A 27,576-nucleotide genomic window follows, 5' to 3' on the forward strand; every position below is an offset into this window, starting at 1 on the left:
TGATCAACATGGTGAAACCCCATCTCTACTAAAAATACAAAAATTAGCCAGGCGTAGTAGCACATGCTTGTAATCCCAGCTACTCAGGAGGCTGAGGCTGGAGAATTGCTTCAACCTGGGAGGTAGAGGTTGCAGTGAGCCAAGATCACACCACTACACTCCAGGCTGGGTGACAGAATGAGACTCTGTCTCAAAAAATAAATAAAATAAAAATAATAAAATAGTACATTTAACACCTTATCTTGGACAATGTGACAGTCATGAGATCTTTGTGTAGGAGAAGAAAGAGGGAACAAAAGAGCAAAGTCTACAAAATTCTTAGAACATAGGGGGAAGTTTCATGACATTGGATTTGGCAATGATTGCTTGGATATGACATCAAAAGCACAGGCAACAAAAGAAAAAATAAGCAAATTGAACCTCATCAAAATTTTAAACTTTTGTATATCAAAAAACACTGTAACAGAGCAAAAAGGCAATCCATGGGATGGGAGAAAATATCTGTTACTCTCAGATCTGCTAAGGAATTAATACCCAGAACGCATAAAGAACTCCTCAAACTCAACATTCAGAGATGGGCAAAGGGCCAGGCGTGGTGGCTCACACCTATAATCCCAGCACTTTGGGAGGCCGAGGTGGGTGGATCACCTGAGGTCAGGAGTTCGAGACCAGCCTGAACAATACGGTGAAACCCCGTCTCTACTAAAAAAAATACAAAAATTAGTTGGGCATGGTGGCGGGCACCTGTAGTCCCAGCTACTCAGGAGGCTGAGGCAGGAGAATTGCTTGAACCCAGGAGGCAGAGGTTGCAGTGTGCCGAGATTGCCTCACTGCACTCCAGCCTGGGTGACAGAGTGAGACTCCACCTCAAAACAAACAAACAAACAAACAAACAACAACAACAAAAACAAAGATGGGCAAAGGACTTGGGTAGACATCTCTCTAAAGAAAATACATGTTGCTCATTAGCACAGGAAAATATGCTCAATATCACTAATTATTAGGGAAAGGCAAATCAAAGCCACCACTACACACCCATTAGGATGGCTGTTATCAAAAAAACAGAAAACAAGAGTCGGTCAACATGTGGAGAAATTGGAAACCTTGTGCATTGTTAGGGGGAAAAATGGCAGAGCTGCTGTGGAAAACAGTCTGGTGGGTCCTCAAAAAAAATTAAACATAGAATTACCATATGATCTAGCAATTCTCCTGGGTATATACACAAAAGAACTGAAAGCCGGGACTCAGACAGATATTTGTACACAGTGTTCTGTCAACCTGAAATAATAAAAAAGATCAGAATCCAGTTTAACAGGTTTATTCGAGCGTGAAGCTGAGGATGGCCATTCTCACAGGCTCCAAAGAAATGGGGTCAGTGCTCTGAAGCTGAAAAGTTTAAGGTCTTACTTTATAGTCAGAAAACTAAGAAATTAGGTAGAATCACAACATTTCCCATGTAAGTTTGGTTTATGAGTTACAGCAATTTGATTAGTAATAGCTTATTTTCTTTTTTTTCAATTTAAAAGAGTACATTTAACACATCTTGGACAATGTGACAGTCATGAGGTCTTTGTGTAGGAGAAGGAAGAGGGAAGTTAATCTATAATGAAGTTCAACAGAAAAGAGGAAAGGGAACTTCTATGGCACCCTTCAGTCTTTTATAACATTTTACAAAATGACGTAGCTAAGAGAAAAAGGAGTAATCTATAATCAGGGAAACAAAGTTCATAGCTGCCCGTAAGTGACTCAGGTCCCAAAATTACTTTCCTTCAAGGCTCAGAATAATTTAAAGTTTCAATAGCTTTGATTTTGAATTACTTTTTTTTACAGTTCATAGTAACATTATTCACCATAACCAAAAGGTGGAAACCCATATGTTCATGGATGAATGAATAGATAAACAAATATGGTATATACATGTGATTTAATATTACTCAGCCTTAAGAGGGAAGGAAATTCTGACACATCCTATAACATGGATAAACATTGAAAACATTATGCTGAGACAAGCCAGAGACAAAACAAATACTGTATGATTTTACTGTTTAATGGGTACAGAGGCTGAGTACTGTGGCTCACACCTGTAATCCCAGCACTTTGGGAGGCCGAGGCAGGTGGATCACTTTAGCCCGGAAGTTCGAGACCAGCCCGGACAACATAAGGAGATCCCATCTCTACTAAAAAAAAAATTTTTTTCTTTTTTGAGACAGAGTCTTGCTCTGTTGCCCAGGCTGTAGTACAATGGGATGATCCTGGCTCACTGCAACCTCTGCCTCCTGGGTGCAAGTGATTCTCCTGCCTCAGGCTCCCAAATAGCTGGGTTACAGGTGACCCCCACCACACCTGGCTAATTTTTGTATTTTTAGCAGAGATGAGGTTTTGCCATTGTTGGCCAGGCTGGTCTCAAACTCCTGACCTCAAGTGATCCGATCGCCTTGGCCTCCCAAGTACTGGGATTACAGGCTTGAGCCACCACGCTTGGCCTCTACTAAAAACTTAAAAAAAATTATCTGGGTGTGGTGGTGCATGCCTGTGCTCCCAGCTACTGGGGAGGTTGAGGTGGGAGGATTGCTTGAGCCCAGGAGGTTGAGGCTGCAGTGAACCTGGACAACAGAGTAAGCACCCTTTTGGGGGGCACCTTGTCACACACACAAAAATGAAACTGTTCTGGAGATGGACCGTGGTGATGGCTGCACAACAATTAACAATGTGAGTGTACTTAGTGCCACCGAATTGTACACTTAAAAATGGTTAAGATGGTAAGTTTACATTATGTATATTTTGCCACAATTAAAAAAAACCAGGTCTTTAAAGTGATTCAGAGAACAGAATCTGTGAGGCAAAAATAGGCTTTTGTGAAAACACAGGAGGTTTGAAAGAAGCAGGGATGCTAAAATGAAAAATATAGGGATTAAATTGGAACAACAAAACTCTCGACAGCCAGATTAAACAGTAGGCTAAAAATCAGAAGCACTGGGCCTGGAGGACACGGGTGGGGAATCGCCAGGCACACAGGACAGGAAATGGGGTGAGCGCTATGAGCAAGAGTTAGGAGACAGAGGGCAAGATAGAAAGCCCCAGGCAGGGTCTTATGGGGGTCCTCAAAGGTGAGGGGAGAGGATGAGGGAGAGGCGACATGGGGAGAGAGGATGAGGCAGAAGCGACACAGGGAGGGAGGATGAGGGAGAGGATGAGGGAGAGGATGAAGAAGAGGCAACATGGGGAGGGAGGATGAGGGAGAGGTGACATAGGGAGAGAGGATGAGGGAGAGGATGAGGGAAAGGTGACATAGGGAGAGAGGATGAGGAAGAGGCGACATGGGGAGGGAGGATGAGAGAGAGGATGAGGAAGAGGTGACACGGGGAGGGAGGATAAGGGAGAGGTAACACGGAGAGAGGATGAGGGAGAGGATGAGGGAGAGGCGACATGGGGAGGGAGGATGAGGGAGAGGATGAGGGAGAGGCGACATGGGGAGGGAGGATGAGGGAGAGGATGAGGGAGAGGCGACATGGGGAGAGAGGATGAGGGAGAGGATGAGGGAGAGGCGACATGGGGAGAGAGGATGAGGGAGAGGCTGAGGGAGAGGCGACATGGGGAGAGAGGATGAGGGAGAGGATGAGGGAGAGGCGACATGGGGAGGGAGGATGAGGGAGAGGATGAGGGAGAGGCGACATGGGGAGAGAGGATGAGGGAGAGGATGAGGGAGAGGCGACATGGGGAGAGAGGATGAGGGAGAGGATGAGGGAGAGGTGACATGGGGAGGGATGATGAGGGAGAGGATGAGGGAGAGGAGACACGGGGAGATGGCTGAGTACTCCCGGAACTGAGGCAAGCTGTGGGCCCCCAGTGGACGAGCTCTGTGTGCTCCCAGTAAGAAGACAGTTGACTGACCGTGCAAGGACGTGTGGTGGGGAAGTTCCTGGAAGGCAGCTGGGAGATGGGAGTTTTCAGTCCAGCTCCGTCACCCGGCTGCCCCGGGTCCTCTTCCTGTCTCAAGTGAGGGGGCTGATCTGGACTTGGCTGATCTGGGGATGTTATGAAACTAGCTTTCTCAGGAGACGACGCATTCATTATAAAGAGAAGACACTCTACTAGGACTTTGTACATCATCTCACTTCATCTTCATGGCAACCTTGAGAGGGTTGATAAGAACCATAAGAAAGAAAATGCAGGCCGGGTGCAGTGGCTCACGCCTGTAATCCCAGCACTTTGGGAGGCCGAGGCAGGCGAATCACAAGGTCAGGAGATCGAGACCATCCTGGCTAACACGGTGAAACCCCGTCTCTACTAAAAATACCAAAAAATTAGCCGGGCGTGGTGGCGGGCGCCTGTAGTCCCAGCTACTCGGAAGGCTGAGGCTGGAGAATGCGTGAACCCAAGAGGCCAAGCTTGCAGTGAGCCGAGATCGCACCACTGCACTCCAGCCTGGGTGACAGAGCGAGACTCCATCTCAAAAAAAAAAAAAAAAAGAAAATGCAGACTGCAAAAACAAACTGCCCAAGGTCACACAGGTGATAAGTGCAGAGGTGGGGTTGGCCACTTTTTCACTTATGTTAAAAGCCAGGGTAGGTGGGAAGGGAGCTAGGCAGACAGAGGAATGTGGAGGGTGGGGAGGGGTGTGGGGATCAGAGAAACTGTCTGGCAGCCACCACCTGTGGCTAGCACAGGTGAGAGCTGGTCTCCCAAGAGCGGCATTGGCAGGCATAGCACGGGGATGGGCTCAGCCTTCAGGGCCACCAGTAGGAAACACTGGGCTGGCCCCTCTTCCTTCTGTAACTGCCTCGTCTTCCTCTGCCACCTTCCAGGTATCCCCCGCCTCTCCCCACTCACCCAAGAAGGCAGAGGCGGTACTAAAGAATGATACTATTGGGCCGGGCGCGGTGGCTCACGCCTGTAATCCTAACACTTTGGGAGGCTGAGGCAGGCGGATTGCCTGAGCTCAGGAGTTCAAGACCAGCCTGGGCAACATGGTGAAACCCCATCTCTACTAAAATACAAAAGAATTAGCTGGGCATGGTGGCATGCGCCTGAAGTAGTAGCCCAGCTACTCGGGAGGCTGAGGCAGGAGAATCGCTTGAACTCGGGAGGTGGAGGTTCAGTGAGCCGAGATCAGGCCACTGCACTCCAGCACTCCGGCCTGGGTGACAGAGCGTGACTCTGTTTCAAAAAAAAAAAAAAAAAAAAAAGATGCTATTTCAAAAAGCCCAGAGGGTAAGGCTGGCCACGCCAATGCAGTGTGGAGTTTCTCTTCCCCCAGCTGCACTGCAGTCCTTTGGGTGTTGAAAGCTGGTGACCTCACGCGGCCCACAAGCTCTGACAGGCAGCATGAACCTCTGTGGTTCATAAAAATAGGAAAGGGGGGCCAGGCGTGGTGGCTCATGCCTGTAATCCCAGCACTTGGGAGGCCGAGGCAGGTGGATCACCTGAGGTCAGGAATTCGAGACCAGCCTGGCCAACATGATTAAACCCCATCTCTAATAAAAATACAAAAAATTTGCCGGGCATGGGGGCGGGCGCCTGTAATCCCAGCTACTCGGGAGGCTGAGGCGGGAGAATCGCTTGAACCCAGGAGGTGGAGGTTACAATGAGCCAAGATCACAACACTGCACTCCAGCCTGGGCAACAAGAGCGAGACTCGGTCTTAAAAAAAAAAAAAAAAAAAAAGGAAAGGGGGTTATGTGATGATGACCTTTGTCTGGTAAACAAAGAGCTTTCAAAACAGGCTGGGAAAAGGGGGGATAATTCAAGAAGTCTTCAGTGGTAGATGGCTTGGAACTATTTAGAGGACATGTTTATAAATTCCACTGTCCTATGTAATCATAAACTTCCACCCTCTTTCAATCCTAAAATACCTCAGCCCCACATCCTGCCTTACAGAACGGGCCTGTAACAGCCAAGCCTGTGTGCAACACACACACAGACACGGACACACACAGACACGCACGGCACCTGGATTGGGAGGCAAAAGCTGTGGATGAAGGGGGACAGATATTGGGAGATGGACCTAGCTAGGGTGAAGGCATCAGCAAAGCCCAGAAGAGACTCAGGACTGAGGGTTCGACAGAGGGGCCGGGGTGGCTGGGGAGCCCCTGGCCCCAGCAAATGGACTGACTTCTATTGGCCAGGTTCGAAGTCTGGCATTTAAATATCAGAAAAACAGATCTAGTTGTATGAAGTGATAAAAGGATGTATGACTGTAAATATGGTGTGATCCCATTTAAAATACACATGTGCTGAGAAGAAGAAGTCCGGCAAGTTGTACACCAAAATGTCAACAGGGCTTATCTCTTGACGTCGATATAAAGGGCTTTTATTTTCTTTACAGTTTTCTGTATTTTCCAAATTTCTACATAAACATACACATAAAAGCCATAAAAATGTCCCTCAAAATGACACTCTCTCCAATGCAGGGAGTGAGGAGGTGTGTGCTGGGATGCCAGCAGGGTGGCTGCTGGTAGCTAATCCCTGTGCAGGTGCAGCCACTGCCACACTCCAGCGTCTGAGGCCTCTCTGCACTGGCGGTGTTAGAATGGCTGTCTGAGAGCCAAGGCTGTTCACGCGAGCAGAGGGTCATGGAGCTGGTACGGGCAGGAGCCAAGGTAAGCACTAGGCCGGGGTGTGCCCTCCAGGGGGCACCCTCCTTGAAGCAGGCCCTCCAAGGTACTCGCCCCCTGGGGCAGCCAATAACAGCCGGAAGCCTTCCTCTGGAGGGACCTGGCCATTTGTGGCCTCCACTGCCGGTGGAAATGTGAGGCCAGCAGCCCAGGATGTCTGCTTCCCAGGGTTCTCCTGGGTCAGAGCTTGGGCCAGACAGGGGCCGCCTGCGGTGGCAGGACAGTGGCCGGCTGCCTGGGCTGGAGGGAAGACAGGCACTGGCGCCAAGAGGTGCCGGGGCAGAGCTCTGGGGATCCTCCCCGGCTCCTGGAGGAGGATGGAGGAAGAAACCTAGTAACGGGACCCACTTGACTGCCAAGAGGCAGGAGAGCAGCCTGTCCCTGTCCCTGGCTTCCCTGTGAGGGACACAGACTCAGACGGGGAGGGCAGGACCTTTAATTGTATTCACAGAGAGACTTGGAGAGGTGGGGCTCAGTGTTAGGCAGCTGTGTGCTGGGAGAAGGAGCTGGGGCGGCTGGTGGTCTGGAGGACTGGGAGGGGAGGGGGACAGGGACAGGGCGGGAGGAGCAGGGTGGGCTGGGGTGTGTCCTCAGCGGCCCGCCAGTGTTCCCATCCCAGTCTCTGGTGGGAGGCCCTTGGGCAGGGCCGACCCAGCCGGGTCACCTCAGGAGTGTCTCAGCTCCACTTCGGAGCCGAACTGGGGCCCGTGGGGGTGCCGGTGGAGGCTGCGGTGGCGGATGCTGAAGAGCCGCTGGCTGAGGCCCAGGGTGGCTACCAGCAGGGCGATGCCCAGGAAGAGCAGCAGCCACTGGCCCACGCGGGCCTGCTGCGCATCCAGGTCCAGGCCCAGGAAGCTGACGTGGCCGCTGTCTGGGAGGGGCCCTTCTGAGCGAGCTGAGTGGAAAGCAAGGAGACAGCATGGGCAGGGCAGGGCGACAGTGCGGGGCAGGGCGAGCGTGCAGGGAAGGGCAGGGCAGGGCGAGGTCAGCCGCGCGGCTGCCCGGCCTGGGGAGAGGGTTAAGACCCGGGGCTGGAGGTGGGGCGGGTGGCCGTACCGGAGTTCGGCGTCCAGTTGTACTGCGGCCAGCCCAGCTTCTCCCCGTGCAGCTCGTTCTCCGTGCGGAGCCAGTCCAGCAGCGGCTTGAAGTAGCTCAGCATGGCCGAGGCGCTCATGTTGGGCTGGCCCGTGATCAGCTGCATGGCTTCTGGCCATGGCCTACTGAAGCCCAGCTTCATGGCGGTCCTGGGGAGGCATGAGACAGGGAGGCAGAGTCAGAAGGACATGGCCCCTCCTGCCCCCACCTGACATCCACTCTCCATACCCACTCCCAGCTGAAACTTGTCCCAGGGCCCCAGGGCTCCAGGTGCCTAAGGAGATGGCAGGCACATCAGGCCTGGCACACGCTGCAGGTGGGAGTTCCCGGCTCAAGAGCCAAAATGGCAAGTGTTCCAGAAAAGCTCCAATGGAGGGACCCCTCAAGGCCCGGGGGCGCAGGCCAGAGCATGGAAACAAAGGGGGGCTGGAGGACACTCACGCCAGGCGCTGCCCGGCCTCCTTGGACTGGTAGATGTCACACTTGTGCAGGGGGCCCGTGTGGCCAGCTGCCTGGCACAGTGCCTCGTGGAACTGGAACTGGATGATGAAGCTGACGAAGTACCTGGAGCAGAGCGAGGCCGTGGCCCGGGGCAGAGTTGGTTGAGGGTCTTGTGCCACTAGGACCCAGGCCCTTCTGCACATCACATGGGCACAGCAGAGCCAAGGCCCCCCAACTCTGCCCACAGCCATCAGGGTGAGCTTCCCAACCCCAGCTCTTAGCATTGTCTGAGCCTCTTCCTGGCCGTGCCTTTGTAGATGCCTCCCCCCCACAGAGGTGCCTCCACAACTCAGGAGGGCCTGCTCCATGGGGTCAGGGCAGAGGTGGCTTTGGAGGCAGTGAGGTCTCCATCCCTGGGGTATATGCAAGTAGAGGCAAGGTGTGGCCAAATGGGCCGTGTGTATCTGGTAGGGTGGTCTGGGCAGGGAAGCCAGTCCTATATGATCTTATCCAAGGCATCAGGAATTCCCTGGTAGAAATCTGCCAGTCAAGGCTGGAGGATTCTCCCCGGCTTAAAGTCTGAAGAGGTTTTAAATGTCCTGAGCCAGTGGCACAGGCCTCTCGCTTTCAATGCTGGGTGCAAGCATGTACCACCTACTTCCCTGGTCTTTCCTAAAAGTGCTTTGCGAAGGCTGCTGGCCAGAATACGGAATGTTTTTCTAGAGCAGCCAAGTCTCCTTTGCCCACCCCTGTTTGGAGAATTGTCTGCATTAAGCTGGGAAGCTAGCCATCACACCAGCTGGCTCCCGGGCGAGAGCCAGCGCCAGCTGGGAACCCCAGGGACCACTCCAGCAGGCAGGCGGGAGCCCTGTCATAAGTGTCATCTCTGGAGCACCGTCTAGGTCAGGCCTGTCTGAGGTGCTCCAGGGATGCCCTCTTCCTGGACTCTAGGGACAGACTTCATCCATCCCACAATCAGTTATTAGCACTTGATGATGTGCTGGCATCATCCCAGGTGCCAGGAGGCAAGGTGGGCATGGGCCCTGCCCTTGCTGGGCTTCCAGGGACCACGGAAGGCCAGGGCCAGAGGCAGCCACAGCCCTCCCGGGGGTGGCCTTCACTGCCTTCTGTACCTTGACTCCTGGGTGGCCTGGGCTACCTGTAGCCCGGGGGCACCTGGAACTCCAGCCTGAGGTCTCTCTAGCCCCCAGCCTCCCAGGGAGGCCCCAGATCACAAACAGCCTTGCTAACCCTCAGCAAGTGCTCTCCCGGGGCACACAGAAGGAGAGGGGCTGCACTGGGCACACTGATCTGTGGCCATGTGACCTGCAGACCTAGTGTGCAGATACATTCCACTAGAGAGTGACGAATAGTGGGGTCCTGGCCACCTCTACCTGAGTAGGCTGTGTATGAGACAGAATGCTAAGAAGTTAGCCATTGTACATCCTGTGAAATGGGGTTCACAGGTCAGGAAACAGAAGCTCACAGAAATTGAGGAATTTTCTCAAGGAAACAAAGTAATGGAGACGGGGTTTGAACCCAGTTCTGTCTGACCCCAGCCTGTGACTGTAACTTGCCCCAGCAACCCTGCCTCCCACCTTAACTGATCTCCAATCCTGCATTTTAGTGTCTAGAAGGCTTCCAGGTACAATTCAAATTGTATCACAGACAATGTTCAATAATAGTAAAAGAATCACAATCTTGTTTTAAAAGCAAAACAAAACAGTGCAGAGCTCATGATCCAGCCATGAGTTGTGGTTAATGTTAACTACTTAACCAAGGTCTGGTAACTATTAGCCAATTATTAGGCTGAGTTTCTGTGTTCAACTGTTTGGATGGTACAGACTCTCATCAAAAGAATGTTCAAGAAAAAAACCATCAGCCTTGGCAGTGGGTGAGTGGGCCCAGGCACCTGCACCGTGCAGCCGGCTCCCCCAGCTCTGCCCTGACTGGCAGAGCTTGTGGACTGGGCAGCGGCCGCAGTTTAAACACAAAGCTGTGGGTACTGCCCCTCACAATGCACCCTCCTGCCTTTCCCGTTACCTGATGTAAGGCACGCTAGAAGGAACGTGGAACTTGGCCCCTGGGTCAAAGTCACCTTGAGTCCTGGGCACTGGGGGACAGAGGCCCTGGTACTTCAGCCTGTCGAGTGGGAATATACGTTGGAAGATGAGTTTGGGGAGAACCAGGCTGGGGGTGGCATTTTTGACTTGAAGGAGGGTCCCTGCACTTGGGGCTACACTGGGCACCCCATTCTCCTGCGTGTTGGGCCTCTGTGCACAGTCACCCCGTTTTCCCCATCACTTACACACACACATCATATGCACAGACACAATCGTACACACACACACACACACACACACACACTCCCCTACTCTGGCCCATCCAGACACCCAGGCACACGCAGACACCCGCAGAGATCCCCCAGCCCACATCCTGTGGGAGTGTTCCAGAACCTGAGGCTCCACCACTCCTGGTTATAGTTCTCCTTGGTGATGCTTCCATCAAATACCCTCCAGCGCCACTGATCGACGAGGTAGCTGAAGGGGATAAAGGCGATCTTGTCAAGCGCCATCTTCATCAGAAAGTTGATGTCATGCTCTGCAAGGGAAGGGAGCCCGGCTGTCAGACCCAGGATCCTAGCGGCTTGGCCCTGGTGTGCCTGTGATGGTGGAGGGGTGGGGGTGCTGTACCTTTTGGGCCCTGAGACCTGCCTCCTGGGATGGTCTGGGAGGCTCCCTTCCTTCCCATTGCTCTGCCCCACACCTCTGCTCATGGGCCACTAAGTGCCCCTTTCCCACCTCCCAAGCTCACCACCCCTTCTTCGTCCTCAGCCCACCAGGGCCTCCCGCTTCTCTCTCACCGTCGCTGTCACCCTCACTGCTCAGCAGGTTGAGACTGTGCAGGTGCTTGGGCGTAGACACTGAGAGGGCTAGCACGTCCCCAATGGCCTCATGGAAGCCGGGGTTGGCACCCTCCCTCAAGGCCACAGGTAAGTCTTTGTACTGCATGAAATACTGGATGTGGCCCATTTCGTGGTGGGCCACCACCAGGTCCTCCAAGTTCACGGTGGTGCACTGCTTGATCCTAGGAATAGTGGAGTGGGGGAGAGGGTGTTGGGAGAGGACAGTGAGAAGCCCTGGGCATAAGGGAACAGTGGGCCTTGCTACACCCAGGGCAGACCCCAGCACTGCAGCATGCAGGGGACACAGCACTATGGGGAGGGAGGGGAAGGGGAACCACTGAGTGAGCCTGAGAAAGAGGGAATCTGGGGGCAGAAGCCCCTAGCGTCAGGCCGTTCCTCTGCCTCCCATTTTCCTGAATGACTCCAGCCCCCACCACCTGTTGCTTTCTGACTGTACGAAGTGCTTGCTCTAGAGGCACTGGCACATTGTGTACTTTCTAGAGAACGTGTGGCCGGTGGGTTCCCATGTACACACGCTTTATCTCCCAAGACGGAGGCTCCCTGAAGGAAACAACTGTTTCTGTCGGGGGTGAGAGCGGGCGATTCTGCATCTCATGCAGCCCAACGGCGACAAACTTATTCACCCCAAGAATTCTTATGGCCAGGATGAATGGCAGCTGCAGAGCTGCCCAAACCAGAAGGTTCCACTGTCTCTCGTCAATCTTTCCTTGTTCTCATTTATTTATTTATTTTTTATGAAATGGGGTCTCGCCATGTTGTCCAGGATGGTCTTAAACTCCTGAGCTCAAGCAGACCTCCTGCCTCGGCTTCCCAAAGTGCTGAGATTACAGGTGTGAGCCACCGCACCCGGCCCTTCCTTGTTGTTTAGCAAACCAATTCAAACTGCGGGAAATTCTCTCTTGGATCTAACTGGAAGCCTTTTGGCTCAGGTGAATCCTGTTTTTCTGTCATTCTCATCGGGGAAGGGGAAGGAAGAGCTGCCCAGCATCCCGGCCACAACAAGGCTGGGGTCTATCCAGCTTCTCCTCTGACTCCCCATAAAAGGGAAGACCCCACAGGGGCTCGCATCCCCCAGATCCTGTCTCCTCTCAGCCCTGCGGCTGAGTCCTCATGCCTGGAGGGGCCTGCACAGCCCAGGGAACCCCATTGGGTTTGGTTTCAGGCTCCCCGTGTCTGCTCTCCTTGTAAGAGACACTTCAGCTGTAACAGATCGTCTTTGCCACGTCTCCCAAGAGGGAGGGACTTTTTTCTCTTCTCTTGAATCTGGGTGAACTTGTGACTTGCTCTGGCCAATAAAACGTGGCAGAAGTGACTCTGGGCCAGTTTTGGACCTAGCCTTGAGAACTGGCTGTGTCAGTGGTCGCTGTGGGGGATGCGGGCTGCCCACCTCAGATGCCATGCTGGGAGGGCACCCGAACTAACCTGGAGAGATGCCTGACACACCTCCAGCTGTTCCAGCCATCCCACCCCAAGCACCCAACATGTTAGCCAAGAGGCCAGTGGGAACATGTGCCCCAGCATCTGCCACATGGGAAAAACCGAGGACCTCAACCGACAGCCAGAACTGGGGTTCTGGACGGATGGCCCCACATTGAGCCATCCCGGCTGTGAGAGCTGCCCCCAATAGAGGGGGCCCTGTAGAGAAAGGCCATTTCCACTGTGTACTGCCTGAATTCCTGGCCCATAAAATCATAAGCATAATCAACTGGTTGTTTCGTACGGCTAAGCTCTGGGGCGCTTGGTTGCACAACAATAGGTAACCAAAACACCATCCTCCAAGGAAGGCAGCTTCTGAGCCTGTCAGGGGTGAGAGTGGATCTGTGTAGAGCCCCCAACATCCTCGTGTGCCTCCCTGTGTCACAGCACGTGCCCCCAGGGAGAGGCCAGCTCTATGCAGGGGCTGCTCCCAAGGAGGGAGGCGGGACAGCCTACCATGCTCAAACCCAGGACTGGGACCTTGAGCACTTCCCAGCGGCCAGGCTGACAGAGCTGTTGCGGCTTCAGAAGTCCCCATCAGGCGGATGGGGTTTTCCTGCCAGAAGCCAATGCCTCTCTAGACACTCAGTCCCAAACTCTGGCCCTGTCCCCATCCTGCCCTGCTGGCTCCGCTGGGGGATGGTAGTGGAGCCTTTGCTTGGCTCATTTCCCTTGCCCGTGGGGCTCAGGAACGAGGCCTCGGCCCTAGCTGGATGTACCGGAAGTCCTTGCCGTTGTAGAAGTCCCAGGCCGAGGCGTGGCAGACCACCTCCCGCCCGTCGGTTGGCTTCTCCAGCATCGACTTGTTCCAGAACTCGGGAGGCACAGGCAGCAGCCCCAGGGAGGTGAAGAAATTATCAGCCTCCTTAAACATCCTCCTGGGCGTCCAGCCCTGCAAGCAGAGGGAGTTCTGCCCAAACTGGGGGTTCGGGGACAGACTGCGTGCTGCTGTGGGGACCCTGGGGGAGGGCTAAACTGGAGGGAACTCCTGAATCAGAGGGCCCCTCCCATCCCGGCGGGGCCTCCCTGCCCCTGGGCAGGTGCGGACCTGCTTTAGCATGGCCTCTGTGGTGTCCATCGAGGGGGCTGAAGGGAAGGGCACCACCAAATCATAGATGTTGGACCAGGTCTGCGCCCACATGTTCCCTGGAGGCGAGTGTGGGTGATGGCAGAGAGAGGAAAGACAAATGTTACTTCTTAGGCTCAATGCCCTCCTGCAGGAAGAGCACTCCAGATCCCAGTCCTACTAATCATAGTGGCATTTCTTGAGCACCTACTGTTTGCAAGCTTCGAGGCACCTGACATACATCTTCGGTGTGCACATCCAGCCCAGTAGGTCATTACTGCCTGGTTCTAGGTGGGGGCCTTGCTGGTTATCAGGGAATCCAGGTGGTCTTCACTGTCCATGAGCAGTGGAGACCAATGTGACTAGCAACTGCTGACATGTGAGGACATTATGGATCCCCAGAACACCTACAGCCCAGTGGCCACCTCTTATTGGCTCAGCGCCAAGAACATCGTGTGAATTCACTTTCAATCCTGTCTGCACCCAGGTACTGTCACGATTCCCATTGGATAGTAAAGGAAACAGGCTGGAGATTCAAGTGACCCTCCCCCGCCCCGCCCCCCGCCGCCAGGGGCCCACAGCTCCTAAGTGGCAGGGCTGGGATTGAAAGGCTGGCAGGCTGCTGTCTTCACCAGCCACTCTGCCATGTCCCCTCCGCACCACCTGAGGTCAGTGTCTGCAGCTCAGCAACTCTGACAGGAACCAGCCGTCTCCTTCAGGAGAGGCTGATGCCTCTGAGTTTAGGGTAAGAAAAGAGCCTAGTTCTCCAGGACGGAGGAAAAGGAAGAAACTCAGGATGAGTGGAAGGCTCAGAAACAGATTTGGACTCAGGCTCTTTCCTAGCCAAGTGAGGTGAAGCTTCGGCTGACATCAGATGAAGTCTAAAGTGCAAACCAGTGAGAGAGGGTTAGAGCGATGAGTGATGGACAGAACGTGAGAGAGGAGAGGGAGAGAGCCAGAGAGAGAGAGAGAGAGTGCATCAGTGTTGGGTTGCTCCCCTTTCCCCTTTTACCAATTGTCAGGGGCTGAGTTCTAAGGCCGGCTCTGCCCCAGCTTCCAGGCCACCCGGGGCACGTTGCTTTTCTTGCTGGAGCCTGCGTTTGCCAGTTGGTGAACTGACGTCCACTGTGACATCACCAGATGTTCTTTGGTCTCACCAGAGAGGGGCTGAAGAGGGCTGGACTCCCAGCCTGTGTGGGAGCTAGACCCATAGCCAGGCCGTCCTCTGGGGTCTGCCTTATGGTTTCTAAATGGTCTGAGGGCCTGTCTGGTCTCTCTGCTCCAGGAAAGTGTTCCTAACAGCCCATCAGGGACAGAGAACCAGTAGCTTCTGCTTTGCCTTACTCCCTACCATTACCTCACCGCCTACTTCACACATTCAGGGCATCTGAGATGGCAGCCCTTGGCAAAGGAGGGTCCAGGGTTGAAGTAGACTTACATTCTCAGGTTCTTCTTTGTTCCAGTTCCCTTGGCCTGAACACTGCATCTGTCCTCTCTCATCCCCCACTTCCCATTTGTCAAACCCTGTCATCTTCCGAGGCCCTGCTCATAGGCCACCTCTTGGCAAAGCCTCCCCAGCTCCCACTCACAGCCTCTTCCTCGCCCTCTAAGATCACACGCTGTTGTGATGGGTGCCGTGGTCCCCTGGACAAGATTATTAACTTCTTCCCCCTATCCATGGTGACTTGCCCGACATAGATCTGCAGTGAATGTGGCACCAAATGCAAGCGTGGGGCTCCCCACTCCCAGTGCCCACCCCTTTCCAGCCTGGACAACCTTCCCCCCAGGGCTGGAGTCTCTCAGTCCCCAGCCTGCTCCCTACCCTCTAGTCAGCCCTGTCCCAACCCTCACTCACACTGTGGTCCGTCTTTACCCTCCTCAAGGCCCGACATGTGCCCTTACCCAGCAGGTGAGCAGGGATGGGCCCCTCCAGGTTGATGCGCTGGGCCCCGTAGTGGCGGTGCAGGGCCCGGCGCACGTAGGCATGCAGGTTCAGGTAGAGCGGCTGCAGCTCCTGGAAGAGCCGCTCCAGGTCTTGCTCCAGGGATGGTGTCTCGTACATAGACCTCCACGAGTCCCCCGCGTCTACATAGCCTACAGAGGGGACACAGCCAGGCTCTCCCAACACTCATTACCTGCCTCCTCCAGGGACCTACCTTTCCCTAGGCTTGGGGTTTCACAACACCTCTTTCAGGAACCTGGGGTGACCCAAGCGCCAGTGATGTTGGCAGCAGGGACTCACCGTTGAGCCGGGCAGCCTGGTTGATGAGTTCCACATATTTTGGGTAAAACTGGAGGATGGCCCTCCCCGCCTTGTCTCGCCAGCCCTCCCATGCCCATAACAGGTCTTCATATTTCCGGGATGTGGCCATCACATTCGTCAGATCTGGTAGGGGGTTGAATGGCTTGAGCTCCAGCCCTTAGCTCACCTCTGCTTGTAAGGGGGAGCTCAGAGAATTTCAGAGCTGGAATAAAATTGGCAACACCACATAAAAGTGACTGTATAGGCAGCAGGTCTAGAGAAATGGGAGAAAGGATGGGAGTGGCTCTCCTGGGGCCACATGCTGCAGACACCTGCAGGGCCTCAGCAGTCCTGTGAGGGGCGTGCTTGAGCCTCTCTCCTTTCCTTTTTTTTTTTTTTTTTTTTTTTTGAGACAGGGTCTCACTCTGTCGCCCAGGTTGGAGTGCAGTGGCGCCATCATGGCTCACTGCAGCCTTGACCTCCCAGGCTCAAGCAATCCTTCCATCTCAGCCTCCCTAGTAACCAAGACTACAGGCATGCATCACCATATCCAACTAATTTTTTGTATTTTATTTGTAGAGACGGGGTCTTGCTGTATTGCCCAGGCTGGGCTCAAGCGATTCTCATGCCTCAGCCTCCCAAGTAGCTGGGACTACAGGCATCTACCACCACGCCCAGCTAACTTTTGTATTTTTAGTAGAGACGGGGTTTCGCCATGTTGGCCAGGCTGGTCTCAAACTCCTGGCCTCAAATGATCCACTCACCTTGGCCTCCCAAAGTGCTGGGATTAGAGGCATGAGCCACCACACCCGGCCAGCCTCCCCCCACACTTGGCATGCGTACCCACATCCACAACTTGTACGCCAAACCCTGTCCTGGAAAAACTGTTTCTCCTGTTTATTTTCCATTTCCCCTTCTATTTGTCATTGTTCTAATGTGGGAGCTGGGCTGGGGGCCAGAAAGACCCATTTCTGGGTGGAGATTCCTCATGGAAGAATGTTTACGCCTCCAAGTTCTCCAACCCTGGAAAGGGTGGGTTGAGAGGGAGCTGGGAGGTATCTGTGTGCGGGTCCTTGTGTCGGGCGTGAGCTCTTTCAAAGGGGCTAGGGTAAGAAGGACCAGCCAGTGGGGAGAAAAGAGAGAACCGTCAAGAGCTGCCTACTCCTATCCAGCAGGAAGTGGCAGGGTGGGGGAGGGAAGTGAGAGGAATCAGAGGCTCAGGTTCTAGTCTGGCGCTTTCAGGGGCCGTGTGACTTAATTTCCTTATTAGTCACATGCTGAGAGAGGGGCTCAGAAAGACAGAGAAGGTGAGGAAGTCAAGGGCAGGGTCACGAAAGGAGGCCGGGGGGAGCTAGTGTCCCCGAGTTCCCCCCATTTGGAGTCCAAGCCCATGAAATACAACTTTGAGATCCCGCTGCTCTGAGGGGCGGCGTGCAGAGAGGACAGGAGAGAGCGGATACCCTTAAGCAGAGGGCGGTTCTGAGGGAGGGGCAGCTGATTGGGGCGTGGTATGAAGTAGATGCCGGCTCTCAGTGGGGCAGAGAAGCCCCCCTTGTGGAAAACAAGAAAGGGTATTTCCTGGGCACGCTGACCCCAAGAGCGAGGGGAGCCCAACTCTGTGCTCTCACCCAGCTCCCCCAGGCCCCATGCCAGTCCCAGCCCTCGCCTCTCACTCAGCCTGCACATGAGCTCTCACCTGGCTCGAGCTGCAGACAGCTGCCATTCGTGTGGCACACAGTGGCCACGCTGTAGGTGGTTTCCATATCCAACAGGATCTTGTTGTACTGCAGGAGGAAAGAGAGAGGCAATGAGCTGTACTCCTTTGCGCTTGGTATCTCTGGGGCCTGCACTGCCCCCAGGCCCCATGGGCTGGCGGGTGGGGAGCCAGGGAGCTGGGGAGCACTGCCCTCTCAGCAGTTCTGAGGTGCACGTCGCATGGCAGATGCCATGACTTGATACAAGAAGGAAGAGGAAGCAGCGTGAAGGCCAGGCCAGACCCTGTGTTGGGCTCACTGCCCCAGGATTCCCCTCTCCCTGTACCTTGCGAGCCACACACCTCCTCCAGCTCCTGGGCAGGCAGCGCTGCCCGTTCTAGGTCCTGAACCTTCTTTATGATCCGCTTGATAGTGGTGTTCTGCAAGTGGTTCACATCAAACCTCCTGGCCTGGGTGCCGTACTTCAGGGTGTGGTTGGCTAGTTGCATGTTCTTCTGCAGCTGAAGGCACAGGGGGATGGTGTCATGGGGCCCAGGAGCTCCAGAGCAGCCTCTGAGCGGGAGGCCCCAAGTGGGAGCTGAGGGTTGGAGGTGGTGGTGAGGGGGCAGTGGGATTAAGTTGCAACCTTTGCCTATAAGACTCTCTGCAAGCTGGACTGCTGAGAACGTCCTGGATGCAGTACTCACCCTCCCTGGATGCCTGTGGTCAAGCAACACATATCCAGGCAGGGGCAGAGAAGAGAAGACCCCCAAGTGTCTTAAAGGCCCTTAGGAAGGAGCCAGCTTGATATTAGCTCTGTGGCCTTTCTGAACCTAAAAGTTAATATCAAATCCCATCTGTAAAATGGGAATAAGCTCACCAATTTTGCAAGGCTGTTGAGAAAAAGATGAGGCAATAGATCAAAGTGCCGAGGAACAGTAACAGTGTGTGGCTCAGTGGCATAATTTGTGCTCAGCCAAACAGGCAGGGAATGAGGGTAAAGAGGAAGTGTAGCCCCTTTTGTAGAGGAGACAAACGGGGGCTTCCAATCTTTTAAAAAATGACTTGAGCACCACTTATTTATGTACAAATTATTCTGTTACTAGAGATTGATTTTTGTTTGTCTGTTTGAATAGAGATGGGATCTTGCTATGTTGCCCAGGCTAGTCTCCAACTCCTGGCTTCAAGTGATCCTCCCACCTAGGCCTCCCAGAGACTGATTTTTAAGGAAAGAAGAATTGCTCAGGTATTGAGTAAATGTCCATCAAAATCTGAAATTGAGTATTTTTTTTTTTTTTTAGACGGAGTCTCGCTCTGTCGTCCAGGCTGGAGTGCAGTGGTGCCATCTCGGCTCACTGCAAGCTCCGCCTCCTGGGTTCACGCCATTCTCCTGCCTCAGCCTCCTGAGTACTGGGACTACAGGTGCCCGCCACCACGCCGGGCTAATTTTTGTATTTTTACTATAGACGGGGTTTCACCGTGTTAGCCGGGATGGTCTTGATCTGACCTCGTGATCCGCCCGCCTCGGCCTCCCAAAGTGCTGGGATTACAGGCATGAGCCACTGCGCTCGGCCCGAAATTGAGTATTGTTTTAAATATTCAATTTAAAATATGGTGGCAGCCCCACTGCATGGTGAGCGGGACAGCGTCTTTGTGTGTGTGCACATGCTCAGGTTTGAGGGTAGGGAGGTGGCTCCCACCAGAATCTTGCTGGTCTCTGTGGTGATGTTGGTGTTGTAGTTCCAGTTGGCCTCGGCATACTCGTTCCACACCACCTGGGATGTCCGGTCATATTCCTCCACAAACTTGCTGGCCTCAGCCTCATCACTCACCAGGTCTGCGGGATGGAGTGGAGGGAAACAGACAAACCTCTGCCTCCCCTCTCCAGGTTTGTGGTCTCACCAGAAGCCATTATCCCTCTCCCACTCCCTTGTACCCTGCCCCTGTCCCTACCCGGCCCCGCCTCTCCCACCCCTGGCGCCCTGCCCCTCCCCTGCATGGTCCCACTTGGGCTCTGGGCTGATGTCCGGCGGGCCGTCGCCTGGTGGGTGGTTGTCTGGCCGCTGGTTGTTGCCTGGCTGCTTGTCCCATGGGTGACTGTCACCTGTCGGGCTGCCTCCTGGCTGGGGACCAGCAGAGGGTGCCCGTAGCAGAGCAGCAGGAAGAGGAGGCTGGGAAGTCCTGCAGTAGCCCAACCCTGGCCCATGGCCACAGGAGAGCAGAGTCCTGCAGCCACCGTCTCCTGGCCAATAAGAGCGGAGCCCGCAGTGTGACCTCATAGAGCCTTGTGTCTGGCTTCCTCTGGAGGGGGAGGGGCCCTCAGGTCTGAGCACACCCTCTCTAGGATGCTGGGGGAAAGACCTGCCTGTCCCCACTCGCAGGCCCTGCTGATGAGCTTGCGGGGCTGCCTGGCCCGCCAGGACAGGGTACCAGGGCTCAGCTGGTAGGAGCTGACCAGGAACCTGGGGCCTGGGCCAAGCTCAGAGTTGAGGACCCACCTTAGCCCCATACCACCCTCACTCAGGGCTTTACCAATGCCCTCCGGGTAGTTGTCAGGCAACGGTGGGCGCCACTGGTATTCGGGCCAGCCCAGGACCTCGCCGTTCTGCTGGTTCTGCTCCTGCAGCCACTGGGTGACCGGCTGAAAGTACTTGAGCAGCGGCTGGGCATCCAGGGCGTCTAAGCCGACCATGTCCTTCAGCACTTCCTGCCAGGGCCTGGAGGAGCCAGCCTGCAGCACCTTCCTGGTGGGCAGAGTGGGTACCATGGGCAAAGGGGACTCAGGCTGGAGTCTGCTCCTGGACCCCGGCCCACGTGCCCCTGGCCACTTCCACCCCCCAATGGACTGCAGAAACTGTGGCAATAAGACTCTGGGGCCTGGGATCTCTGTGATGGTGGCAGAGGGCATTTGTCTTGCCCCATGCCAGCCAGAAGGCCCACTCAATAAATACTTGACGAGAGAGCGAGGAGACAGGCATTCACATCGGTCCAGCTCTGTGGTTGGTGCCCCCCACCCTGTCGGAGCAGCCAGACACCTCCTGCCACACCCTTTGCCAGCCGCTCCTCTCTGCCTCCCACTTCCCCCCGCTTCCCGCCACACACCGGAGCTTGGCCCCTGCCTTGGTGGACTGGTAGATGTCACACTGGTGCAGTGGGCCCTCATAGCCTGCCTCCTTGCACAGGGCTTCATGGAACTGGAACTGCAGGACAAAACTCACAAAGTACCTGCAGGCACAGGGTGGGAGTCAGGGAAGATCATGGGGGGCCAGGAACAGGGGTCCCTTACCCAGGCACCATCCAGCTTCCTGCAGGGCAGAGGCTGGACCAGAAGCTATCTTGGGGGAGAAGGGAGACCCAAGACAGGCTCAGGAGAGTGGGCCACTCTATAACTCCAGGCCTTTGAGGTCTGGAGGAGCATGGGGACAAGCCCTGGGGATGAGGCAGCTAGGATCACAGGAGGAGAAGGGGATTGAGGGTGTGACAGTACTGGGGATGGGTGGGGTAGGGGCGCTAGTACCTGATGTATGGTGTCACATTTGGAACATGAAACTTAGCTCCAGCATCAAAGTGGGTTTCATTTCGGGTAACAGGAGGACAGATCCCCTGATACTTGGTTCTGGAAAAGGATGGTTAAATTGTCGTAGGGCCTAGAGGTTGCACACAGATGGATTTAGCTTTTGCAGAAAAGGCATTTCCACCCGGCAACCCTTCCCCATCCTGAGGAACTGGAGAAGACTTCCTGGAAGAGGGATTTTCAGGCAGGAAAGGAGAAGGCAGTGGGTCACAGCGGGGGACATCATTAGAGAAGAGAGGCTGGAACTGGCTGGGGCAGGAGGCACCTGGCTGTCCAGGAGGCTGGGGAGGGCTAGTTGGGGTGAAGGCTTTTCTATCCCTCCTCTCACCGAAGATACCACCAGTCGAAGTTGTAGCGGGAAGGGGGGGTACGCCCACTAAAGACCCCCCAGCGCCACTGGTCCACCAAGTAGCCAAAGGGCAGGAAGGCAATTTTTTCCAGTGCCATTTTTAGCAAGTAATTGATGTCACTTTCTGTTGGGAGATGAGATGAGAGGAGAGGGGAGAGGTCAGAGGGAGAAGAGGGTCCCCTAAGAGTGGTGGGCTGGGGGAGCAGCAGGAAGTGAGGCCAGGGAGACGCAGAGAAGGTAAGGCTGGCCCTCGAGACCCTGGGCCCTGCTTGGAAGAGGACCCCCAGGTGTGTTGAGCTGGGCTCGGTGTGCACTGTGAGGCTCTGGGAGGATCCCGAACCCTGCGTGACCTGGGGCCGGGAGGCAGAAAGAAGGGCAGAGCTGAGTGGGGCAAGTGAGGTCCTGCTGTGGGGTGCAGCGGGGTTTAGGTGAGGCTGGGTGGGGGCCTCTCAGCCCTCCCATACCCGTGTCATTGGTGACACGGTCCAGCAGGCCGATTTTGTACAGATGTTCAGGAGTGGAGACCGAGAGTGCCAGCACGTCCCCAATGGCCTCATGGAAGCCGGGGTTGGCCCCCCCACGCAGGGAGACGGGCAGATCCTTGTACTGCAGGTAGTACTGTATATGGCCCATCTCATGGTGCACTGTGGAGAGCTGGTCCATCGTGACCCGTGTGCACTGCTTGATCCTGGGGCGTAGAGAGGGCGAGGGTGAGAGTGAAGGACGGGCAGAACAGGGCAGGGCCAGGGCACAGGGCAGATTGGCACCTGAAAGACAGGAATGAGGAGGGTGCTGCCCTGGGGCATGAAGCTGCAGTAGAAACAAGCAACTTCTTTTTTTGTTTTTGTGTTTTTTGAGACAGCATCTCTTTTGCACAGGCTGGAGTGCAGTGGCACGATCTCAGCTCACTGCAACCTCCACCTCCTGGGTTCAAGAGATTCTCCTGCCTCAGCCTCCTGAGTAGCTGGGATTACAAGTGCCCGCCATCACCCCCGGCTAATTTATTTTTGTATTTTTAGTAGAGACGGGGTTTTGCCATGTTGGCCAGGCTGGTCTTGAACTCCTGACCTCAGGTGATCCACCCACCTTGACCTCCCAAAGTGCTGGGATTACAGATGTGACCACCGTGCCTGGCAGAAACAAGCAAATTCTTTACCCCGCCCTGGCTCACCACCACTTGGGCCTTCTTCCTCCATTCCAAGGTACAGAGGTGACTGTTTGTCAAAGCTGCCAGGGAAGGTGGACTAATAGGCTTCCTATGCCCCTAGCCCTAGAATAGACCCAGCCCCCGGCCAGTGCTGGGGTAGGGTAGAGGCAGGCCTGGGAACCAGCTTCCCCGCACCTGGGCTGCCTGCCTCTCCCCGGGCCCCAGAACCGTGCTCTTCCCATGTCTGGACCTGAAGTCTTTCCTGTTGTAGAAGTCCCAAGCCGAGGCGTGGCACACCACTTCCCGCCCGTCGGCCGGCTTCTCCAGCATCGACCCTTCCCAGAACTCGGGAGGCATGGGGGAGAGCTCCAGGGAGGTGAAGAACTCCTCTGCCACCCGGAACATGTGCGTGGCGTTCCAGCCCTGGAGGCGGGGTGTGGAGACAGGTCAAGGGGAGCCCACTCTGGCTGGCCTGGGGACAGGGCTGGGGTCCCCCTCTCAGGTCAACTCCCTGTGCATGAAAGCTTCTCTGCTCTGTGGCCACCATTCCCAGAGGCAGGGCCCTCACTGCCCACAGCAGATGAGGGAAAGTGTGTTGCTGCTCTCATCCGGCCTGGAAGGAGGAGCTAGCACCTCACCCAGGGGGCCGACGCCAGCTCACTGCTCCTACAGACACACCAGGCTGCTGCTCGGTACCCGACCCCTTCCCGCCCCTGTGCCCATCTCTGACTCCCTCTTTTTGTGCCCCACCCCCCCACCCCCGCCACCCCAGGCTTGAGCCCAGAGCTTACCTGCTGCAGCATGGTACTGGTGACATCGAGGTTGGGCTTGTCTGGGAAAGGCACCACCATGTCGTAGATGTTTTCCCAGCTCTGGGCCCACATGTCTCCTAGATGAGGAAGGAAGGGGACAGCTCGGCTCCCTGCCTGGCTGTGCCTGCTTCTCCATGCATCGCTGAGTGGCACCCTGGGGCCGACACCTGCACCCTGGGACCCTCAAGGGCTGCAGGCCTGGCTTAGGGCCAGAAATCTCACACATCAGTCCCACTCACACTCCTCCGAGGGCCACATCTCCTGGGGCTGCAAGATGCTGCCACCGTCCTTTCTGGCTGTGCCAGGTCCCAGCCACTCAATCCTGAGGCAGAGCCACGGCGCTTGTTTCCTTGGGCATGAGCTAGGCTGATGGCTCCTCCACTGGACCCGGGGCCAGAGCCTTCAGTTTGGTCCCTAGCTCTCTGACCACTGAGTCTCTCACAACCCTAAGCCTCAGGGTCCCCACCAGTAAAGCGGGAACACGAATGGTCTCCTGCGTGTGAAGCAAACAGTATGATGCCCCACACATGTGAGACGTGATGGTCGCAACCCACCTTCCCTTACCCTGGACATCCCCCACCCCTACCTCGGGACCCACACTTCGCCAGGACTCATGTGGAGGCGAGGCCAGGTCCTTACCCAGCAGATGAGCAGGGATGGGTCCCCTGAGGTTGATGTATCTGTCCCCGTATCGGCGATGCAGCGCGCGGCGGATGAAGGCATGGAGGTTCAGGTAGAGGGGCTCTAGCTGTTGGTAGAGGTGTTCCAGATCGTCCTCGAAGGTGGGGGAGTTGTACCAGGAACGCCAGTAGGCCCCCGTGTCTGTGAAGCCTGGGGGCGTGGGAGTGAGGTATGTAGCTCAGGCCAAAGGCTCAAACCACAGCCTCTCAGCTGTAAGTCGGCTCTTCCACTGGCTTGAGGCCCGTGGATCTGCAGCTAGCTGGAAAATTGGCTTGGGGGTTGCCACTCTACAATTTCTAATTAGCTACAGCCAGCTAAACAGATCCTGGAGGTTCCCAGAGGCAAAGAGGAGCACTAGGGCCAGGAGCGACCGCAGGATGGCCACGTGGGGCAGGCCAGCAGCACAGTCCAGGCACACTGGGTGCAGGCCAGTCCCACCTCCACTTTCTGGGAAACTCAGGGCCTGCTGGAATCGTCGTACCAGCTGCTCTGCCTGACTCTGGGCTGGGACTCTGGGGAGACAGCTGAGAGAGGGCACCTGGCGTGGTTCCTGGACAGGGAGAGGCCTGCTCACCGTCCTGCTTGTAGGCTTCATTGCTGAGGGCAGTGAAATCCTCGTACAGCGGTTTCAGCGGGATGCCCGCGGCGTTGTGCCAGCCCTCCCAGGCAAACAGTAGCATGGCGTAACTTCGCGAGGAAGCCAGGATGTTGGTGAGGTCTGAGACACAGGCAGGCAGGGTCGGTGAGGAGGCCTCCGTGTCGAAGTCTGCAACGGTCTTCACCAGAGCCTGCACCAATCCTCACTGCTCCTACCAGCTTCCTGAACATCACGGTGCCCCCAGAGCCAGGGGCCACCTACAGGCCTGGTGGGAGGGGGCCGGGAGCTACAGAAACACCCAGGCAGAGCCCCTGCCCCAGAGACATGACCACCTAAGGTGGTCCACACCAAGGGGACACCCAAAGGCCAAAACCCAGACAGACACTTGGCGGCCTATTGGATGGAGTACTTTCCTCGAAGCTGCTCGTAAAGGTGGCTGGAGTGGGGTTTAAGGGAAGCCACGAGGGGTCCCTGGCCTGAGGGCTCTTGGGGAATGCGAGAGGACCCACGAAAGGGGAAACTAGGCAGCCAGGAGGAAGGCCTAGGGGTGATGGGAGAGGCCGAGGTACACACAGAAGTGGGGGCTGCAGCTGGAGGTTCCGGAAGTCCACTTGTCAAGAGAAGCAGGGCGTGGGGGTATCTGCACCGTCCAGCCCCAGTTGGAGGGCAATGCCTTTGGGTTTACCTGCTGTCTCCACAGACCCTACACAACTGCATGGTCTGGAGTTCAGCAGGGCAATGTGGGAGCACTAGGGCACTGCCGAGAGGGGAGCCGCAAGGGCCGTACCTGGGTCCAGGGACCAGCAGGAGGCAGTCTTGTTGGGGAGGCAGACCTTGGCGGTGGAGTAGATCCTGCTCATGTTGCTTAGCAGGGCGTTGTACTGGGGAGTCAGAGGGGAGGAATGCTCCGGTGACCAGCCCCTGGGACATCTGCCCTCCCCTCGCTGCTAGAAGGAGCCCACAGAGTGGATGTAGCTTGAACAAGGCCACTCAGTGGCACCGGGGCACTTCTGATCACTAACACATGAGTCCCCTGCCAGTGGAGGCAGCCTGTGGAGTGGGGGACAGGAGTCCTGAAAGTCAAGGTCAGGGTCAAGTCCCAGCTTGGCACCACCCTGCAGTGAGGGCAGATCCCTCCCATTCTCTGGCTTTGGTGACTTCTCAGTCTTTCTCAACCTTTTATCTCTCTCTCTTTTTTCGGGGGGGGGAGGTCTCACTCTGTCACGCAGGCTGGGGTGCAGTAGTGCAATCACAGCTCACTGTAGCCTTGACCTCCTGGGCTCAGGTGATCCTTCCCCCTCAGCCTCAAGAGTAGCTGGGACTGTGGGTGCACGCATCACCAAGCCCAGCTATTTTTGTTGTTGTTGTTTTTGTTTTTTTTTATTTTTTATTTTTTATTTATTTATTTTTTTGTAGAGACGAGGTTTTGCCATGTTGGCCAGGCTGGTCTTGAACTCCCGGGCTCAAGCGATGCACCCACCTCAGCCTCCCAAAGTGCTGGGATTACAGGCTTGAGCCACCACACCCAGCCCTTCTCAACCCTTCCAAGGAAGCTCATAAACTAGCCTAGGGAGAAGCGTATATGAATTTGGCTTCCTACTCCAGAATGCTTCCTTTAACAGAAAGTAACTCCCCACCCCATCTCCAAGAAAAATCAATGCTCAGAAATCCATTCTGTGCTTACCTGGGCTTTCCCTTCTGCCAGGGCCCATGTGGATCCCAGGGTCCCTCCCTCCCTGACGGGCTGCTCTCCCCCGACCCCCACGATGGGGCACTGGGAGGCCGCCCCCGAGCCCTGCCTCGGCCCTCAGCCCACCTGCTGCCGCTTAGCCAGGGGCAGGTTGGCAGAGCCCAGGGTGCGCACAGCTCCTATGATCTTGCGCAGCTCCGGGTCCGTGAAGTTCTGCCACATCGGTTCATACAGCTCCTTGGCCTTCTGGCCCCAGGCCTCCGCAAACTCCTGGCTGAGAAGGGCTGCTTCCTCCTATGGGCACCAGGAGGGCAAGGAGGGTGTAGGGGGGACCCCGCTTAGATGCACGCCATAGAGAAGCCACGGTGCTGGGGGAGGGGAGGAAGGCCAAGGGCTTCCAGAGCCCGGGCCCTGGGGAGATCCCCGCGGGAGACCTTAGTTTGCGGAAGCCGCGCTTCCTCCTTCTGAAGGGAATCTGCCTCATGGGAACGGTGGAGCAGAAATTGGGACCAGAAAAGAGGCTGGGCGAGTGGAGGGTGAATGGACAGTGCAGTGCGGTGACAGCGACAGCGTCCGGAAGTGAGAGGGCAGCTGCCCGGAGCGCGAGGGCCCCAGAGCCGAGCCCAGCACCCTCGGCGAAGGCGGGCGCGGCCTGGGAGCAGCCAGCCCCCTCCATCCAACTCGTGCACGCTGGGAGCGCAGGTCGTGCGCGCAGCCCGGCGCTCTGGCCCCCCGGCTGACTGTCGGGGCGAGGGTGGGGGGTCGGGGTGGGGTTCGGGCCGGGGGCGCCAGCCTGCCCGCCCCACAAGCTGGCCGCGTGCTGTGATTGGCCGCCGCGGCCCCGCCCCGCCCCCGCTCGGGCCCGGGCGCCCACCTGGAGCCGTGCATTCTCGGCGGTGATGTTGGTGTCGTGCGCCCAGCTGGCGGCCACGCTCTGGAACAGCACCTGTTCGGCGCTCGAGTTGTAGCTCTGCGCGAAGAGCTGCGCCCCGGCCTCGTCGGCGGAAAAGTTGCCGGGCTGCAGCCCGGGGTCCAGCGCCAGGGCGGGCTGCGGCGGCAGCGGCAGCAGCGGTAGCAGCGGCAGCAGCGGCAGCAGCCGCAGCAGCCGCAGCAGCCCCGGCCCCCGGCGGCCCGAGGCGGCCCCCATGACGCGGTGCGCGGTGCTCGGCGC

The 27,576-nt window shown here is 56.1% G+C and overlaps 1 protein-coding gene across 3 annotated transcripts; it reads right to left on the minus strand.

The window, feature by feature from the left end:
* Positions 1-7,034: 7,034 nt before the first annotated feature.
* LOC116458677 (angiotensin-converting enzyme) lies at positions 7,035-27,576 on the minus strand. Of its 3 annotated transcripts, XM_032138541.2 has the most exons (25): positions 27,280-27,576; positions 26,532-26,699; positions 25,503-25,596; positions 24,692-24,835; positions 24,076-24,267; positions 23,416-23,513; positions 22,875-23,047; positions 21,942-22,165; positions 21,457-21,601; positions 21,072-21,170; positions 20,657-20,779; positions 20,087-20,298; positions 19,255-19,391; positions 17,917-18,075; positions 17,557-17,644; positions 15,861-16,004; positions 15,521-15,712; positions 13,601-13,698; positions 13,272-13,444; positions 11,014-11,237; positions 10,607-10,751; positions 10,194-10,292; positions 8,151-8,273; positions 7,671-7,858; positions 7,035-7,509 (listed from the first exon to the last, which is right to left on the minus strand). In XM_032138541.2, exons 1-25 carry the CDS (start codon positions 27,550-27,552, stop codon positions 7,280-7,282), a joined length of 3,945 nt encoding a protein of 1,314 aa, XP_031994432.1. In that variant the 5' UTR covers positions 27,553-27,576; the 3' UTR covers positions 7,035-7,279. The 3 variants fall into 3 exon arrangements, with proteins under 3 accessions (XP_031994432.1, XP_058287738.1, XP_058287739.1); XM_058431755.1 differs by lacking the exons at positions 20,087-20,298; positions 20,657-20,779; positions 21,072-21,170; ... (7 more) ...; positions 26,532-26,699; positions 27,280-27,576 and adding an exon at positions 19,562-19,785; XM_058431756.1 differs by lacking the exons at positions 20,087-20,298; positions 20,657-20,779; positions 21,072-21,170; ... (7 more) ...; positions 26,532-26,699; positions 27,280-27,576 and adding an exon at positions 19,659-19,761.

Source organism: Hylobates moloch, unplaced genomic scaffold (genome assembly GCF_009828535.3).
Source record: "Hylobates moloch isolate HMO894 unplaced genomic scaffold, HMol_V3 SCAFFOLD_19, whole genome shotgun sequence".
Classification (NCBI taxonomy): domain Eukaryota; kingdom Metazoa; phylum Chordata; class Mammalia; order Primates; family Hylobatidae; genus Hylobates; species Hylobates moloch.

What these genes read in the sequence shown, in the direction of transcription:
- LOC116458677 (XM_032138541.2), bottom strand. Translation starts at nt 27,552, where the DNA reads ATGGGGGCCGCCTCGGGCCGCCGGGGGCCGGGGCTGCTGCGGCTGCTG. An exon ending in CCCTGGCTAAGCGGCAGCAG is followed by an intron (nt 25,597 to 26,531) that starts GTGGGCTGAGGG and finishes CTGACTCCCCAG; the next exon opens with TACAACGCCCTGCTAAGCAA. An exon ending in CATCCCTGCTCATCTGCTGG is followed by an intron (nt 23,514 to 24,075) that starts GTAAGGACCTGG and finishes TTCCTCATCTAG; the next exon opens with GAGACATGTGGGCCCAGAGC.